Source organism: Saimiri boliviensis, chromosome 12 (assembly GCF_048565385.1).
Source record: "Saimiri boliviensis isolate mSaiBol1 chromosome 12, mSaiBol1.pri, whole genome shotgun sequence".
NCBI classification, from domain to species: domain Eukaryota; kingdom Metazoa; phylum Chordata; class Mammalia; order Primates; family Cebidae; genus Saimiri; species Saimiri boliviensis.
The window spans coordinates 115,731,205-115,748,453 of NC_133460.1; the positions used below are offsets into that span (position 1 = coordinate 115,731,205).

The window sequence follows — 17,249 nt, forward strand, 5'->3', positions numbered from 1 at the left end:
CGATCTCGGCTCACCGCAACCTCCGCCTCCTGGGTTCAGGCAATTCTCCTGCCTCAGCCTCCTTAGTAGCTGGGATTACAGGCACGCACCACCACGCCCAGCTAATTTTTTGTATTTTTAGTAGAGACGGGGTTTCACCATGTTGACCAGGATGGTCTCGATCTCTTGACCTCGTGATCCACCCGCCTCGGCCTCCCAAAGTGCTGGGATTACAGGCTTGAGCCACCGCGCCCGGCCGATGGACAAGAATTTTTAATTTTGCTGATGTCTGCTTTATTATTTTCTTTCAAAAGTTCGTGCTTTTGGTATTATGTGTAAGAAACCACTGCTTAATCCAAGATTGTGGTTTATTCCTTTAGCTCTCATAGTTAGGCCTTTGATCCATATTTATATATAATTAGACACATACATATAATTTATGTACAGTGAATTATAATGATATTTATATATAATTTTTGTTTGTGGTATAAGTAAGGGTTCAGCTTTTTTCTTTGGATGTGGATATTTAGATGTCCCAGCATCATTGTCGAAATACTGTTCTTTTCCCATTAATTGTCCTGTTACTCTTGTTGAAAACCAGTTGACCATAAATATCCTTCTACTCCATAAATGTCATTATAGACTCTGACCTCTGTTCCGTTGGGCTGTGTGTCTGTCCTCATGCCAGTACCGTACTGGCTTGGTTAGTATAGCTTCGTAGTAAGTTCTGAGATCAGGAAGTGTCAGTCTCCCAGCTCTGCCCTTTTCAAAGATCATTTTGGCTGTTCTGGGTCCCTTGCACTTATTCTAGGATTAGTTTGGCAGTTTCTGCAAAAACATTAAAGCTGGGATTTTGATAGGGTTAATACCTTGACTATTGTAGAACAATTTGGAGCGTGCTATCTTAAGTTTTCCAGTTGTGAACACAGGATAACTTTCCATATATTTAGATCTTTAATTTTTTCTTTTTTAAGCCAGAGTCTCGCTCTGTTACCCAGACTGGAGTGCAGTGGTGTGATCTCAGCCCACTGCAACCTCCACTTCCCGGTTCAAGCGATTCTCCTGCCTCAGCCTCCCGAGTAGCTGAGTGGCACCACAGGTGTGTGCCACCATGCCCAGCTAATGTTTTGTTTTCAGTAGTGGAGATGGGGTTTCACCATGTTGGCCAGGCTGGTTTCAATCTCCTGACCTTGTGATCCATGTGCCTTAGCCTCCCAAAGTGCTGGGATTACAGGTGTGAACCACCATGCGCAGCCAGGTCTTTAATTTTTTTCTACACTATTTTGCAATTTTCAGTGTACATGTCTTGTCATTCTTTGATTAAATTTATTCCTAAATACTTACTCTTGTTGATGATATTGTAAACAGAGTTGTAAGCCTTTGTTTCTGCCTTGTTCATTGCTAGGTGTAGAAAGGCAGTTGACTTTATTGGCCTTGTGTCCTTGCTGAACCTGTTTATTAGCTCTGATGGGTTTTGTGTGTGTGGATTCCTTAGGATTTGCTCTATGCAATGTAATACTATCTGTGAGTAGAGATGTTTTATTCCTTTTCAATCTGGATGCCTTTTTCTTTTCTTTGCCTAATTGCCTCAGCTAGAATTTCCAGTAGAAGGTTTACTAGAAGTTAGCAGATGAAACATTCTTGCCTTGTTCCTGCTCATAAGGGAGAAGCGTTCAGACTCACCATTAAGTGTGATGTTCGCTGTGGTTTTGTAGGTACTCTTTGTCAAGTTGAGGATGTTCCCTCTTATTCTTGGTTGGTAGAATGTTTTTATCATGAAAAGGTGTTGGATTTGTTAACTGCATTATTTGTGTTTATTGAGATGGCCACGTGGTCTTCGTCCTTTGATTTTATTAGTACGGTGTATTACATTGATTTGTTTTTGATGTTAAACCAACCTTGCATTCCTAGGATATGGTATACTTACCGTATTTCAAAAGTACTGTTTGTTCCTATAGCAGAGAAATTAAGCTTTAGTTGTTCTTTCTGACTTCTCTATTTTAGAATAATTTGCCAACAAACTTTTTTTTGGTGCCTAAGTGACTAGAAAGTAATATGCAGAATTTTCTGATTCGTCACATTTTATCCATTCTAGTCATAATGATGAAGGATTTTTTTTTTTCTCCTTAGTTCAACTAAATTAGGGTTTTTGTCTGACGACCAGGAAAAATCAGGCCACACGGACACATTGAAAGATGAGGAGGGCACAATTTACTAAGCAAAAGGAAAGTGCTCAGCAAAGAGAGGGGTTCTCCAAGCAGCCTTACCCCTCACAAATTGAATACCAGGCCACCACAGAGAAGTTGGAAGAAGCCAGGCCCCTCCAGCATGGAGTGCGTTTTCCTAGTAGCTCCACCCTGTTCTTCAGCGGGCACACAGGCCCTTAGTCCGAGCCACTCCGTGTTGATTTATTTCCCTTACTGCACATGTGGTAAGGGACGGGAGTTTTCAGTGTGGGCGTGTTCAGGCAACCTCCCTCACCCCTGCACGGAGACGTTGGTGGGGTGGGGGTTCTCCCGGGAACTTTTCCTGTTTTGCCTAGGCATTTGGCCATCTTCTGCCTCTATCAGTAATTCAGACAAACTCAGTTTTGGATGCTCTTAGATTATAGTGTGTCTAGAGTCTTACTGGGTCTTGGACATAAATATTTCCATTTTTTTTTAATATATGGTAGAGGTTTATAATTCACTTCTTTTAGTTTATGTCTGGTTTTTGAACAGAGTAGACTTTTGCCTTTGGGTGAGCTGCTTTGAAAAAAAAAAACAGAAACGTGTGTGTATGCACACGCGCATGTCTGTCCGCTTGCAGAAAATGTCCTACTTTCAGCTGAGCACAGTGGCTCACACCTGTAGTTCAGTACTTTGGGAAGCTGAGGCAGGAGGATCGCTTGAGCCCAGGAGTTCAAGATCAGGCTGGACAACATAGTGAGACCCTGGCACTACAAAACATTGAAAAAGATAGAGAATTTCCCGCTTTCCTTGTCTGTCAGTTTGTAGTATCCAGAATGCCGTCACTGAGCTCACCGCCTGACAGCCTCGGGAAGTCCTGTGTCCTTGAGAGCAGCTCTGCTCCTCTTTCTGCGTATGTCATCTGTCTTCTCAGAGAAGTTTTATGTGAAGGAGTTGTGATTTCTGAAACCCTGTGGTTAGATGTGTGTTTTGACTGTTGTGTGTCATTGTTCGAGTCCCTGCCCCGTGTGCACAGCTCTGCCAGGTGCCCCAGAGCGTGAAACAGATGGCCTCGCCCAGGGCCTGGCCTCTGCCCAGCCTGTAGAGGAGAGAAGTACTTGGGTGAGTAATGGTAGGAAATGAACTGGTTGCCAGAGTAGGGGTGGGTTGAAATGGGTGAACTTGCCGAGCTGGGGGAGCAAAGCGCTCACTACAGTGAGTTTGTGCAAGGCTGGGAGGAGCGGGAGTGGCCGCCATGAGTCCAGAGAGCTGCCCAGCTTGTGTCCTCCTGCTCCAGATGGTCTCTGCTAGAAGCAGGGGCGTTTTCCAGTGCAGCGGGTGTCTTTGATGGGGAGACCATGGTTGTTCTCTCTTGGGTACTTCTGTTTTTCATGAAATAAGCAGATTCATTAATGGGAAGTGAGGTGGGTGGCTGGGGCGCTGGGAGCTTGAGAGGAGAGGAAAGGTGTGAAACAGTCATTTTGAGGAAGGGGGAGCTGTGGTCTGGAAGGAGAAACTCTCCGGACTGTGGGGTGCAAGAGAACAAACAGCCACCGTGGAGAGGTCCTGGGCGAAGCTGCTGTCAGGGATTGCAAGTTTCCAAGCCAGAGGCTGAAGGGCGCCCTCAGAGAGGGCGGGGGACGCGCGTCAGAGTGTGGGAGGCACAGAGCCGGTGGCGGTGAGAGTCTGGGTAACACGGACAGCTGAAGTCAGCGAGACGTGGGGACACTGTCGTTGTTTGCTGCAGTATGGGACACCTGCAGAGGGCACAGATACCAGGCGTGCGGTACTGACTGTCGTCCAGCTGCACAAGGAACACGTTGCCAGGACGGCAGGCCCGCCCTCCCTCTGGGGCAACTCCTACCCCAGTTGGCATGACGCATTGGACAACCTGTTCTTGAACGTGGTATAAATGGAATTGCACCTGAAGCACGTGGCAGCGTCTGTCTTTCTGTAACTGACCTGCAGGGTTGCGTGTGCTGCTCGTTGGATCGTTTGCATCGCGTGGTGTTCGTTGTATGTCCCTCACTTCTCGGCTGCTGAGGGACATTCAAGTTGACTCTTTTGTGAACATTCTCGTAAGTGATTCAGCAATGCACAGATGTAGTTCTGGTGGCTGTGTGTCCGGAGTAGAGTTTCTGGGTCACGAGATATGCATGTTTTGCCTTAGTGGATACTGCCTGATGGTTTTTGGAGTTGCTGTACCTGTGTTTGCTCCAGGAGTGGTCTGCGAGCGCTGCCGTGGCTATCTGAAAAGGTCAGTCCCATTTCAAACAGGTGTGTGAGAGTGTGACATCACAGAGTGGCTTGTATTCGTCCTTCCCTCGCGGCTAGGGAATGTAGACACCAGTTCTTCTGCCTACGAGCCTGGCACTCAAGCAGGGAGCTGGTTTTCTGTGTAACCACCCCTTGGGCTGCTGGTCCACCCCAGTTCCTGGTGGCCAGGTACAGACCATCGGGAAGGGGCAGTGGTCTCGAGCTGCACTTGGTCTGTGGTGATGTGCCAGGCAGCGTGTTTAAATGACCCACTCCAGAGCTAGCCAAGGGGGGAAGCAGAAAACAGACCTGCGGGAAGCCGTTTCATGTCACACCTGTCATGGACCCCTTTTGTTTTGTCAGTGACTCGGTGGTTTTAGGTGATGTATTTTAAGTACTGTTTCTCTTTTGGTCATGGACCGATTGTGCTCGTGGGTATTGACAGGGTTTTTCCGGCTGGTAATGTTATCTTTATGCCTTTCAAAGCTTCCTCCCCCTGCTTTCTGAACGCTGGGCTCTGAGGCGCAGGAGAGGAAACGGGGGAACCCCTTGAAGGCTGTGGCAGGGCTCCAGCAGAGGTGGTGGGTGCTGTGGGCGGAGGCTGGCGGCACTGAAGATCCAGAGAAGCAGAGAAGTGAAATAGCCACGGCTTTTCAAAAACTATTAAGTTAGGAAACGTTTCAGGACATGAGCCATGCAGACAGCAGCCTCCGAGTGGCCAGTCCAGGCAGGGGAGACGGGTCAGGAGACATCGTCTCTGGGGCCAAGAAGAGCCGAGAGCGGATCTGATGCATTCGTGTTTGACAGACCAGTTGAAGGAAGTAGTTAGAGAAGGTGTACATATAACATAAAAGTCGAATCATAATAATAAAACAAGCACCTGTGTCCTCAGCCCCAGATCGCACCCCTAGAGCTGGTTGTCTGCCTTCGTTTTGTGTGAGTGACTCGGCCAGGGACCTTGGCACTGGGGCTTCCGGATGCAGTTTCCAGATCTCCTGACGACTGATGACCCAGACAGCCTTGTCATTGCCGTGCACTGCCTCGGAGATCTTGGTTTCAGGCACCCCTCGGACTCCGGTGCTTCCGGCAGAGTGGCCCTGCTCTGTGGGTACCGCCCTGTGTAGGCACCGAGGAAGGAAGCTAAGCAGGATCCTGGCACAATTAAGGCCTGAAGAATATTTCAGTTTATAGTATTACTACTCAGTTATTTCCCTTTATATAATCCTCTCTATATAATAATATATTAGTTCATAGAATGAGTGCCTAAAGAATATCTTACCACTCAGTTGTTTACACACACACACACACACAAACACGCATATGTAAAACTATATCTTAGTTCATAATCAGAGGAATGCCCCTAGAGTAGACACAGTACAGAGCATGAATTAAGGAATAAGCAGCTTATAGTCAGAGGAAAGTCTGGAGCAGACACAGTGCAGAGCATGGTTTAGGGAAGACAGTTACACCAGGACAAGAATCCATGGCCCAGGCGGCAGCGTTCAGTATCGTAAAGATACCCGCTGTGTGGCAGGCTTGGGGCGAGAGCCACTCCTCCTGATAAAGGAGCTGTAGGACCCTGCTCCAGTTCTCGTGGAAGGCTGACCTCAGACCGGCAATCCACCTTGGTGACTGTGAACTTTATCAGCTCTTGCTACTGTGCTGCTTGAAAAGCGTCTTCCCATAGAACTCACTGGAAGCTGCCAGCAGGTGGCGGTAACCCTGACAGCCCTGTCACTGCTGTGTGACTTAAAGCATCCTCCCATAAATCTTCTTAGAAGTAGCTTGCCCATGGACAGAGGTATTGCACACTGCCCACTTCCTTGCCTTGATGACCTAATGGGAATGGACTCCTTGCTGCGCACTGTCCACCTCCTAGCCCAGGTGACCTAATGGGGGTGGACCCCTTGTTTCATTGCTCACGACCCTATCACTATCCTTAAAGATGACTTCACTCACTGCCCTGCCCCCTCACCTATACACAATAAATACTCACTCCTCTGGACATTCGGGGCCTCGCCTGACTCCACTCGTAGGTGGCGTGGCCTCCCAAGCCCAGCTGCGTTTTCCTTGTACTTTTGTGTCCTATGTCTTTATTCCTTGGATCCTGTGCCTCAGCACAGCATAAGGCTCACCCCACGACCCTTTGGGGCCCTCAGCCCTACATTGCTCCCCACACCGGCGTCCAGCATGCTATCGTCCCTCCTGGGGCTCAGACCTGGGCGTCCCTGCCCTGCTCAGGCTCTCCTCCTGATCCCCGGAGTCTCTGCCTCCCAGTCACTGGGCAGGCAGGCAGTGCCCTCGCAGGGACTTGTTTTCACTCAGTGTTTCATTCACTAGAACGGAAGCGGTGTGAAGGCCAGGCTTTGTGTTGTCCTGAGGACACCCATGCCATGCTTGCTTTGCAGCCACCCAGATGGAGGATCAGCTGCAAAGGTGACGCTGCTGGCCTAAGCTCTGAGGTGGTCGTGGATACTGAGAGGCAGGCCTGCGTTTCTCAAGACTAGTCACTGTTCTGTCTTCTCGGAGGGGGGAGCTTCCATTATAGGCTCCCCCACATCACCTGTTTCCCCTATCTTTCACTGCTAGCACGTGACGCTTCCTCATACCTCGTGGAAACAGTGCCACCTGAGGGGCCGTCCTCTGCCTTCCGCACCTGCCCTGGGTTCTTACAGCAGCTCCCGGCAGCTCCCCGCCGTCTCCTGCTCCAGCCGTCTCTCCCTGGGGCACGTGGACCTGACTTCTAGCCATCTTTCTCAAATGCCACCTGCTCTGTTTTCTCTCCCCATCCATAGCTCCTTAGTCCTGCTTCCTCACAGCACACCGGTGTCCTTGTCAGCTGCCACATGAGGCCATCCCACTTACTGCTCACTTTTCATTCCGTGATTTCGAACCGTAAGTGCCCACCTTCTGAGTGGTAACTGATGAGTCCCATTTTCCTGACATCACCTTCAGCCCACATGTACCCCCACATCCCAAAAAAGAGGTTGAAAGAAATCAATTGCAAGTTTTTATTACATAGTATTTTGTTGACAAGTAAATATTGTGTATTACTGATCTGTGCCTTTTCTTTTTCACACAAGTTTTCACTTTCCTAGAACCAGTGATTTCTCATACGCTTAGTTATCTGTGTCTTTAGAGCTTTGTTTTTAAGCAAACACTTCAACACGTCTGCCAAATACCAACACGTCAGCTCAGCCGTCAGCTCTTCTTGTCCTGACCAGTGTTGCCCCCACCCCCCCGGCCCCCACGGCCACTCTGAGGCCTCCTTACCGCCTGGCTTATGTCCTGAGGTTCTCCTCACCATTTTTTGGAAGTCAGATCCCTGATCTTCCTCTTGGCCTTTTCTCTCATTTTGCCAAGTTGTCTCTCCCAGCAGTTTCCTGAGAAAGCGTGTTTGTTTTGGCTCTTTGCGTATTTGAAAACATTTTTACTCCCTCAAATTTGATTGGAAACTTGACTAGGTCTAGCATTTCAGGCCGAAAATTGTTTTCTCCCAGAATTTTGATGGGAGATGTGTGAGGTTTGACCACCGTGTTTCCCGCTGCCTGTGCGATGCCGTCTGAGTCCCTTCCTTTCTGTGTGTCACCTGTTCCTTTGTTCTGGGAGTTTTTAGAATCTTCTTTTTATCCCTGGTGTTGAGATGTGCACGGCCTGGCTCCACTGGCAGCCACGCAGGCGCCTCTGAGCCTGAAGGCGCGGCCTCGGAGACTTCTCCCCTGCTTTCTCTGTTGTGTTTCTAGAACCGGTCAGCGGGGAGGGGAGGGGCTGGGGGCGCCGAAACGGACCCTCTGATTGTCTTTTCCTTCCTCTTGTCCATCTCTTTTCTTTCTGCTCTACCCTTTGGAAGAGATCTGAGGGTTTTCATTATTACTGTTGCCCTTTGGATTTCACGTGGCACTTTCTCCTCCTGGTTCCTTCTGGAGCATATTCTTCCTCTCCTGGGGGACCTGCTAGGTGTCCTGTCTGAGACCTGCCCCACTCACCAACAGGGGCTTGCCACGGGGGCACGCATGGTCCAGTGTCCAGCATGTCTCTCCTGTCTGTCATGCTGGGGTGATGGTAGCCCTGCTTCCCAGAGCTCTTAGGAGGCCTTTGGGGGTCAGTACAGGGATTGTGCGTGGTTAGAATAGCACCAGGCTCCTGGTAGACACTGAACCAAACACTGGGAGTGTAGCGGCTGGTAGTATAGCAGCTCCCTAGAACATAAATTGAGCTTTCCCATCTCTCTTTGTTCAGATTCCATTTTTGTTTTGTTTTTTAGTTTTTGTATTTTTTAACTGAGATGGAGTCTCGCTCTGTCACCCAGACTGGAGTACAGCGGTGTGGTTTCAGCTCACTGCAACCTCCGCCTCCCGGGTTCAAGCGATTCTCCTGCCTCAACCTCCTGAGTAGCTGGGACTACAGACGCGTCCCCCCACGCCTGGCTAATTTTTGTACTTTTAGTAGAGGTGGGGTTTTGCCATGTCGGTCAGGCCGGTCTCTACCTCCTGACCTCAGGTGATCCACCCATCTCAGCCTCCCAAAGTACTAGATTACAAGCATGAGCCCCCTCCCCCGGCCCCACCCATCTTTGTTTTGGTGACTTCCTGAGGCTCTGCAGGCCCTGAGCTGTTGGTTTCTTAGTGGAGCGAAGCTGCTGTTTCTAACTGTGGGCTTTCAGCTGGCAGCCTCACTGTGGTTGGCCATGTTTTTGTAGAACCCAAATGTTTGAGTATTGAGGCCCTTTCCCCTGAGCGTGAGCATTTCAGAGGGCACCCCTGGCAGCCAGTGTCTAAGGAAAAAGAAACCAGAGTAGCTGTGTACTCCCACCTGGCAGGGTGGATGGGGGGTGACCTGGGGACCAAGCAGCTCTGTAAAGACTTTCTGCATCTCTGTGCCAGCCCTTTGCTGCCCCCACGTTTGTTGAAGCTGCTCACACAGGTGTCTTTTCTGCTTTCTTCTGACACCTGGGTTGGGGGGCAGGAGAGAAGGGAGATTAACATACTCAGGTGTTTGGCAGGAGGTCTGAGAGGACTCAGGCTGCTGCCGACACATGCGGGTTTGATGATGACCCAGATGTTGAGTGAGGATTGCACAGCCAGACAGCTATCTGGCAGCAGTGCCACGGCAGGCGGAGTGTGACATCACAGTGGAGCCTGTCTGGCTGAGAAGAGACCCGATGCCTCCATGGGATGCCAGGAGGTGCCAGGCTGTGCCGTGGGCAGAAGTTCCCACCACCCCAGCAGGGAAATGGAGGCAGAAGGCAGGCGTGGGGAAGTTACGGTAGCTTTAAAGTGCCTAACTCACTCTGGGAGGCTGAGGCGAGCTGATCACTTGAGGACAGGAAGTCTAGACAAGTCTGATCAACACAGAAAAACACCGTCTCTACTAAAAATACAAAAATTAGCTGGGTGTGGTGGCGCACATCTATAATCCCAGCAGATCTGGAGGCTGAGACGTGAGAAGCACGTGCACCCAGGAGATGGAGGTTGCAGTGAACCAGGGTGGCACCACTGCACTCCAGACTGGGCAACAGAGCGAGATTCTGTCTCAAAAAGAAAAAAAAAAAAAAGAAATACCTAACTTGGTGCCCTTAGTGCCATATTTATGCTTTTAGCATCAGTTTGTTTTTTTAAAAACTATCTCCAGCCGGGCGCGGTGGCTCAAGCCTGTAATCCCAGCACTTTGGGAGGCTGAGGCGATCACGAGATGAAGAGATCGAGACCATCCCAGTCAACATGGTGAAACCCCGTCTCTACTAAAAATACAAAAAATTAGCTGGGCGTGGTGGCGCGTGCCTGTAATCCCAACTACTCAGGAGGCTGAGGCGGGAGAATTGCCTGAACCCAGGAGGCGGAGGTTGCGGTGAGCCGAGATAGCACCATTGCACTCCAGCCTGGGTAACAAGAGCGAAACTCCGTCTCAAAAAAAAAAAAAAAAATTATCTCCATCAGATGAATTTGATGTTGATAATTTAAACTCTGTTGTTTTTGTGATTTTGCGTATTTAGTTTGGGTTCAGAGCTTGTCTGAGCCCTGCAGTGTTTCTCATTTCAGGTTCACACATGTTTGCCTAGCTTAATGAAACTTCTCAGCCCTGACAGTTAATGGGAGTTTCTCTTTTAAAAGACTCAGTCCATTTTAATTAAGTTTGAAAATCACTGACAGAGCTAGAATACCATTAATTATGTAATTTTATACACCCTCTGGGTATAAATGACATAGATTTAGACCTTCTTAATCCAATTCCGAATATTTGTTTCATGTAAGCAAGGTAGGTTTCAGTAATTTAATAGTGACACTTCTAAGAAGCAGCTTCATCCTTCTCCCAGAGTCTGAAGATTTTTAAAAAGAAAGAAGTCCCAGGCCAGGGACTCCCGTGTGGAGTCAGTGCCGCGGTTGTGCAGATGCTGGTGGAAAGCCTTTACAAACATGCTTAAAACGCCTGTGCAGACCTTGGTGAATTGCATGCTAGTGTCTCCGCTTTTGGGGGGACTTCCTCAAGTAGTTGCAGCTTTAGGGTCCATTTCTGATTAGTAAGTGGGTTGTTTACAATCGCCATTTAGTAGTTTTTTTACTTCCTACTGTAAAGGTCCCGTGGGCCCTGGTAGTGCAGAGAGTCACTGCGAGCCCATGAGTTGGTGCCCAGCAGGGGAGTGAGCTTGTAGTGATCCCACTGTTCCTGAGGCACCCCCACACTGCAGGGTAAGGTGAGTCCCGCCGCGGCTATAGGATGAGCCCCGACCGACCCCTCCCCTCGGGAGGCCTCGCCACGCCTTGTGCTCAGCAGTCGGCACAGGACACGGGCACTTCGGAGAAGCCGGCTTCGTCCAGACTGCTTCCTGAAAATATCAAATTTTTGTCCAAATCATAGACCTGGGTTTTTTTGTTAATTTAATAGTCTGTCATAAATCCAGATACTCCCCTCCCAGCCCAAAGGGTTAGTCCCAGGGTGCCTGAGCACTTTTGCACGGCTGTTTTGTTGCTCCGTCTGCGCCATGGTCTGGGCCCCTGTCTAGCTGATGTCTGGGTCTTTGTTGCGGTGTCAGACATCTCAAGGGCCCCGGCAGTGTCTCACTTGGTAATGATGTCATCATTATCAATGGTAGTAACTGCATCCAGACAATAACATGGAGCTTCTACTGTTTATGCTACTGTAATGTACAGAAGCCAACACAAGGTACTGCACAGAACATTAAAACATTTTTACTCCTATTATAAAAGAATCGGATTTATTTTAAAAGGTAACATTAGGTATGCATTGTAAAATCAGGCAGCATTCTTCAGGACCCATGTTTTCCCTCTTTTTTTCTTGTAGCAGTGAATTTTCTAGATTTCTGCCCTTTGTCCTTTCATCAAGACAGTCCGGTCTAGATCAATCCTGGTGCAGCAGGGACCACGCATGGAGGTGGAGTCAGACTCACACATTCACATGTGCTGGCAGGTTCTCTGCACCAGGACCAAGAAGTGGCCGCTTGGTAATTACAAGTTTGCCATGACAATTTTGCTTTATTCTGGGAGAAAGTTGTATATGTTTTATCTTTCTTTGGAGCCTTTTGATTGCTTTTTTGGTATTGTGACTGCCCCCCAAAACCTCATCTGGTAAATCGCTTCTGTATTTTGTTGACAGCGGACATCATTTCCACCGTTGAGTTTAATTACTCTGGAGATCTTCTTGCAACAGGAGACAAGGGCGGCAGAGTTGTTATTTTTCAGCGTGAACAAGAGGTCAGTAATTTTCAGTCCACAAACCAAATGTAATCATTCAGCCTTTCTCGCATAACTTAGAAGGGAGGAAGGAAAATTATTTTCTCATTGTCTCATTTCATTAAGCTTCAGTTCCATCGCATTAGCCGTACAGAATCTCCTTGCAGAAATTATCTAAGTTCTGGCCGCAGCTGCTGAGCCCTGATGAAGTCTCCAAGGCCTTCGTCTTCAGAGTAGGGAGGAGACTCCAGAGGGGACCACATGCAGGCTGCAGGGTGGTGGCGATGTGTATTTATGTGTGTTCATTCCACGACAACTCAGGGGCTCTCAGAAAATCCTTTCCTACGCCTGTGCGGCTGCTGGCCCGGCCCCGCCGCCCTGCCCTGCAGCGAGGTAGAAGAGTGTTCTGTGGGACACTGGCTACGAGCAGCTCCCTCAGCGCTTCCTGCAGAGAAGTGTGAGTGGGGGTGTGTAAATTCTCTCTTCCCTTCAGGGAGAGGTGAGCAGCATTCACTCTTGCACGCCCCCTTGAAGGCTGCCTGTCCAGAGGGAAGGGAACCTTCAGAGTGGGCCTTGGAGGAGCCCACAGCTCCTGAGCAGTGGCTTCTAGGTCGTAGCACTTCCTTCTCGTTAATGCCTTACCAGCCCCTCCCTCTTCTTTCTGGTGAGCCTCAGAGGTCCTAGTGAGCGATGATGGATGATTGAGGAAGTGACATTATTATTTGTTAGGGAAGGATTCCAGCAGGAACCTCGGTGCAGCCAAGCCTGGGGTCTGAAGTATTTGTCCTGCCTTTTGCTTAACAGAGTGTAAACACCGTCCCTTGCCCTTTCTGTCTCTGAGTTTCCTGGCAGATGAAAGGGACAGTTTCTCACCTCCAAAGTCTCTGCATTTGTGTGGTGAGCTGTGGTTTAGAGCAGGCGTCCCCAGACTTTTTACACAGGGGGCCAGTTCACTGTCCCTCAGACCGTTGGAGGGCCGCCACATACTGTGCTCCTCTCACTGACCACCAGTGAAAGAGGTGCCCCTTCCTGAAGTGCGGTGGGGGGCCGCATGCGGCCCGCGGGCTGTAGTTTGGGGACGCCTGGTTTAGAGGCTGGTGGGCCCTCGCTCTCCTCTTTGAGAGCTTCTGTACACAGGAAGCACTGGCGGCGCCCCCAGGAGGGGGAGCCTGGAGGACTGGCCAGACTGGGAGGTTCTGGTGCCACATGGGGAACATGGACAGGTACTAACCAATTTCAGTAGCAAAACATAACTGTTGCAGCTTTAATTTTGATTATGTCCATGTCATTAAAGATTTTTTTAATCCTGTTTTCTCTGATTTGAGATGGTAAGAAATCCTTTTGTGAATAATAAGTTTCTATCATTAATCTTTCTAAATCTTCACAGTTTGATATATTTGTAATTTTGCATTCTTATCTCAGAAGTAGAATATCTCACAGTACTACCTAAGAACCGTATACCTTGGCCAGGCACAGTGGCTCATGCCTATAATCCCAGCACTTTGAATCTGCTAAAGTGGGCGGATCACCTGAGGTCAGGAGTTCCAGACCAGCCTGACCATCATGGAGAAACTCCATCTCTACTATAAATACAAAATTAGCCAGGCGTGGTGGCGCGTGGTGGCGCGTGCCTGTAATCCCAGCTACTCAGGAGGCTGAGGCAGGAGAATCGCTTGAACTTGGGAGGCAGAGGTTGGGGTGAGCTGAGATCGCGCCATTGCACTCCAGCCCAGGCAACAAGAGCAAGACTCAGTCTCAAAAAAAAAAAAGGAACCAAATACTTCACCTTTTTCCATGGAAGTAAAAATGGGTGGTGGTGTTTAAATATTACTTTTTGCAGGAGGATTTTTTAACAAATTGCTGAGTGGTGGCTGTCTTAATGTAAGACTTCACTTTTAGCGTCTTTAAAAAAGTCTGCCTTTGTAGCGATGGCCTTATGGGAGATGCCTCATCCCTGCCCGACAGATCTTAAGAGAGAAAATGGAATTTCTCTTGTTGTTGTGAATCATTGCTTAACCTAAATAATTCTCAAATATAAAACAGACCATGATAAAAGTCAGGCATCTTGTTCAAAAATATATTGGGTAGTCTAGAGTTTTAAGTGTTGATTTAAGATGTGTTAAGTTGCTATGTGAGTGGCAGATTTTTACAGGAGCAGGTCCCTGCTACAGTCGTTGAATAAACCCAGTCAGCTGTAGCTTGATAAACCCCAGGCAGGATTGTTTCTTTTTCTTCATATTTTGGTTAGCATACGAGAGGCTTTCATATTCCATCTACTTTTAGACTCTCGCCGGTTGCCACGTGTGACTGTCACTGTGGACCTGAGTGCTGCTTGTGCGGGTGAGGGTGTCAGTGCGCATTTTTGTCCATGGTCAGAGAGGCCACTGATGGAGTTGCAGGCGCTAGGAGGAGGAGGCTGCTGCCCCTTAAGCGACCCCACTCCCGGTTAGAAGCTGCAGCAAGGTTCAGAGCTGTCAGCGTGGGCATCTTCCAGTGGATGGGGCGTGGAGGATTCTGAGGGATAGTGAGTGCCCCGCCAGACTGCAGAAGGTGCAGGCCTTAGGTAAGGAAGCGGGTCCGTGGGGCCCTGGCGGGAGGTTCTGACTGTGCCAAAGGTGAGGCAGGAAGCACTGTCAGCACCTGGAGTTTCAAGCTTTTATTTTTCTGTGCACATTACGTCTTAAAGGGAAGCCCAGCCGGTAAAACTAAGGCACACAGAATTTATATAAGGCTGTGGCTCTGCAGCCTCCTGCCCTCCAGGCTCAGCTCTGGCCCCGAGAATCAGGTTAAATCAGAATTGTGCTTTCCTGGTCCTCCTTTTCCTGTTTGTTACTGGCCTGCTCTCTCCTGCCTCCGTCCCAGCAAGGCTTCCTTGAGAATTCCTCTCCCTAGACCGAGCGGAACGCCATGAGAGCGCAGAGTATTGGAGAAGGCTGAGGGGTCACTTGGGTTTTGGTTGTCCAGGGTGGGAGTTGGGACCAGTTGGTGGCAGAGACGAGCCTGCGGCCCAAAGACCGTTCTCGCGCTGGCGCTCGGGAGGAAGGCCGGGGCAGCACAGGCGGCACTCTGACGTGGACATTGTGCCTTTCTGATTGTATTCGCAGTTGTTTCTTGGTAGATGAATGTCTTAGGAATAGGACTAACTTGGCTATACAGACTTTTCTTTTTAAATAATTTGGTTCCATTTTTCTCCCTCGCAATAGAACTGTCTGTTGGAAGTGCTGTGCTTCTGTAAAGAGGGGTAGGAGTGGGTCGAAAGAGCAGTTTAAACATCCGCCCTGTGCAGCCCACGCGGGACGTGCATCCCTGAGAAGCTCAGCTCCTGCCCGTGGAGGCTTCAGCTGAGGAATGCACCGCACATGAGACTCAGCGCAGTGGAGAGCTGTGCGGAGCCTCTTGGGATGACTTCGCCTAATATAAAGGAACATCTGTCTAGACCTAAAAGTTCGTTTAGTTCAGTTTCTTTAGCGTATGTACTGAAGTGTTAAACATCTAAGATACTAGATACTGGCTATAGAGCAAGAATAAAAATACTGGCATCCTTGATTTTTGAACTATGGAATACTTAATAGAAAATTTCCTTTGGGCATACAGATGTTTAGAGGTTAATAGAGGCATACCTGCCAGCCCACCGCCCGGAAGTTATGCCTTCGCCAGAGGAAAGAGAACGCGGCGACCCAGATGAAGCTCTGTCCCCTCCCCCGCCTCGCTCTGCCGCTTTCCTCCCAGTCTTCCTCACTCTCCCTCCAGCTTCCCAGAGCTGCTCATTCATTTGAAGATGGTGTATATCTTCCCAAGCACGTCCCTCCGCTTCTCTCACGGAGCTGCTGTGTGTGTGTGAAATGTAAGCAGCGCTCACTGTGGGCTCTGTGCCTCCTGCTGCACTAGGCGGCTGTGCCATCGTCCCTGCTGGCTTGGCACCTCCGCGGCTGCACGGTGGCCCCGCAGGCTGTGCGGCGTCGGGTTCACTCCCACCGTGAGGGGCCCGCCACATCGCTGTGTCAGGCTCCCCAGGCCTGCCGGCTCGTCTCGGGCACGCTCGGCAGACGCTTCCCCCCAGGGCCGGGCTGCGAACATTTCTGCCTCCGCAGCTGATGGCGGCCTTTTCACAGCCGCTCACCTCTACCCAGATGGCGCAGCAGCTGCCAGAGACGGTGTGTGCGCCCGGGAGCCGGGCTGTGTTCCACCACGACCTGCTCTAGATGTGCACCCGCAAGTGTAGTACAAGAGCTGGAAATGGCCTGTTTTGTTTTTTTCCAGTAAATTGATGCTGAGTTTCATCTGTTTGAGATTTTTTTTTAAGCCAGGATTTTTAGCTTTAAAAAACATGTGGTCTTTTGATATTCAAGTTTAGAGTGTTAAAATTTTCTCTGCATTGTACTTTGTTCATTAAAACAGCTCTCGTGTCTCCTTGCAGAACAAAAGCCGCCCTCATTCGAGGGGAGAATATAATGTTTACAGTACCTTTCAAAGTCACGAACCAGAGTTCGACTATTTGAAAAGTCTAGAAATTGAGGAAAAAATTAATAAAATTAGGTGGTTACCACAACAGAATGCTGCTCATTTTCTACTCTCTACAAATGGTAAGAATTGTTTTCTAAGTGGCTGTTTGATTTAGTGTTTTATTTTTAATTTTCTGTGTGTAGATTCCTTTTTATTTTAGAAGTTATTCCTGCTTCAAATCTGGGGGGAGGGTAAATCATTGCCTGGGGTAGCAAGTGATAGGCTGGACACGTGCGCATGGTGTCTGTGTGTCCCCACAGCTTCAGCAAACAGGGCATCTCCAGTGGGGATACTCATGTTCAGAGATCCCACAGCTTTATAGACCAACATAGGGCCACACTGCTTTCTAATGTAATACTCAAACAGTAGTGATGCATGTTACAGTTTTTCTTTTCATACGAAGAATGAGGTTTTTATTTTCAGATAAAACTATAAAATTATGGAAAATAAGTGAACGGGATAAAAGAGCAGAAGGTTATAACTTGAAAGATGAAGATGGAAGACTTCGAGATCCATTTAGAATCACAGCACTACGGGTATACGTTGCCTTTTCCTATCCAATGCTTTTCAGAAATTAAGAATATCGTTTATGTCCGCTGTTTAGAGAACACTGTGAAGTGGAATACTGTGAGATCTACCTTCTTGATTCATGAAC

The 17,249-nt window shown here is 48.9% G+C and overlaps 1 protein-coding gene across 5 annotated transcripts in view; it reads left to right on the plus strand.

Annotated features, from left to right (window-relative positions):
- PPP2R2D (protein phosphatase 2 regulatory subunit Bdelta) overlaps nt 1-17,249 on the plus strand; it is a 51,175-nt gene that overhangs the window by 21,496 nt on the left and 12,430 nt on the right. The window contains exons 2-5 of one of the 5 annotated variants that reach the window (XM_039465123.2): nt 11,703-11,862; nt 12,015-12,112; nt 16,509-16,674; nt 17,018-17,130. In XM_039465123.2, the coding sequence (XP_039321057.1) occupies nt 11,787-11,862; nt 12,015-12,112; nt 16,509-16,674; nt 17,018-17,130 (453 nt within the window). In that variant the 5' untranslated portion in view covers nt 11,703-11,786. Of the gene's footprint in view, nt 1-11,702; nt 11,863-12,014; nt 12,113-16,508; nt 16,675-17,017; nt 17,131-17,249 lie in introns of those variants that run through there. The other 4 variants (XM_039465122.2, XM_074383103.1, XM_074383102.1 and 1 more) reach the window with 4 other exon arrangements.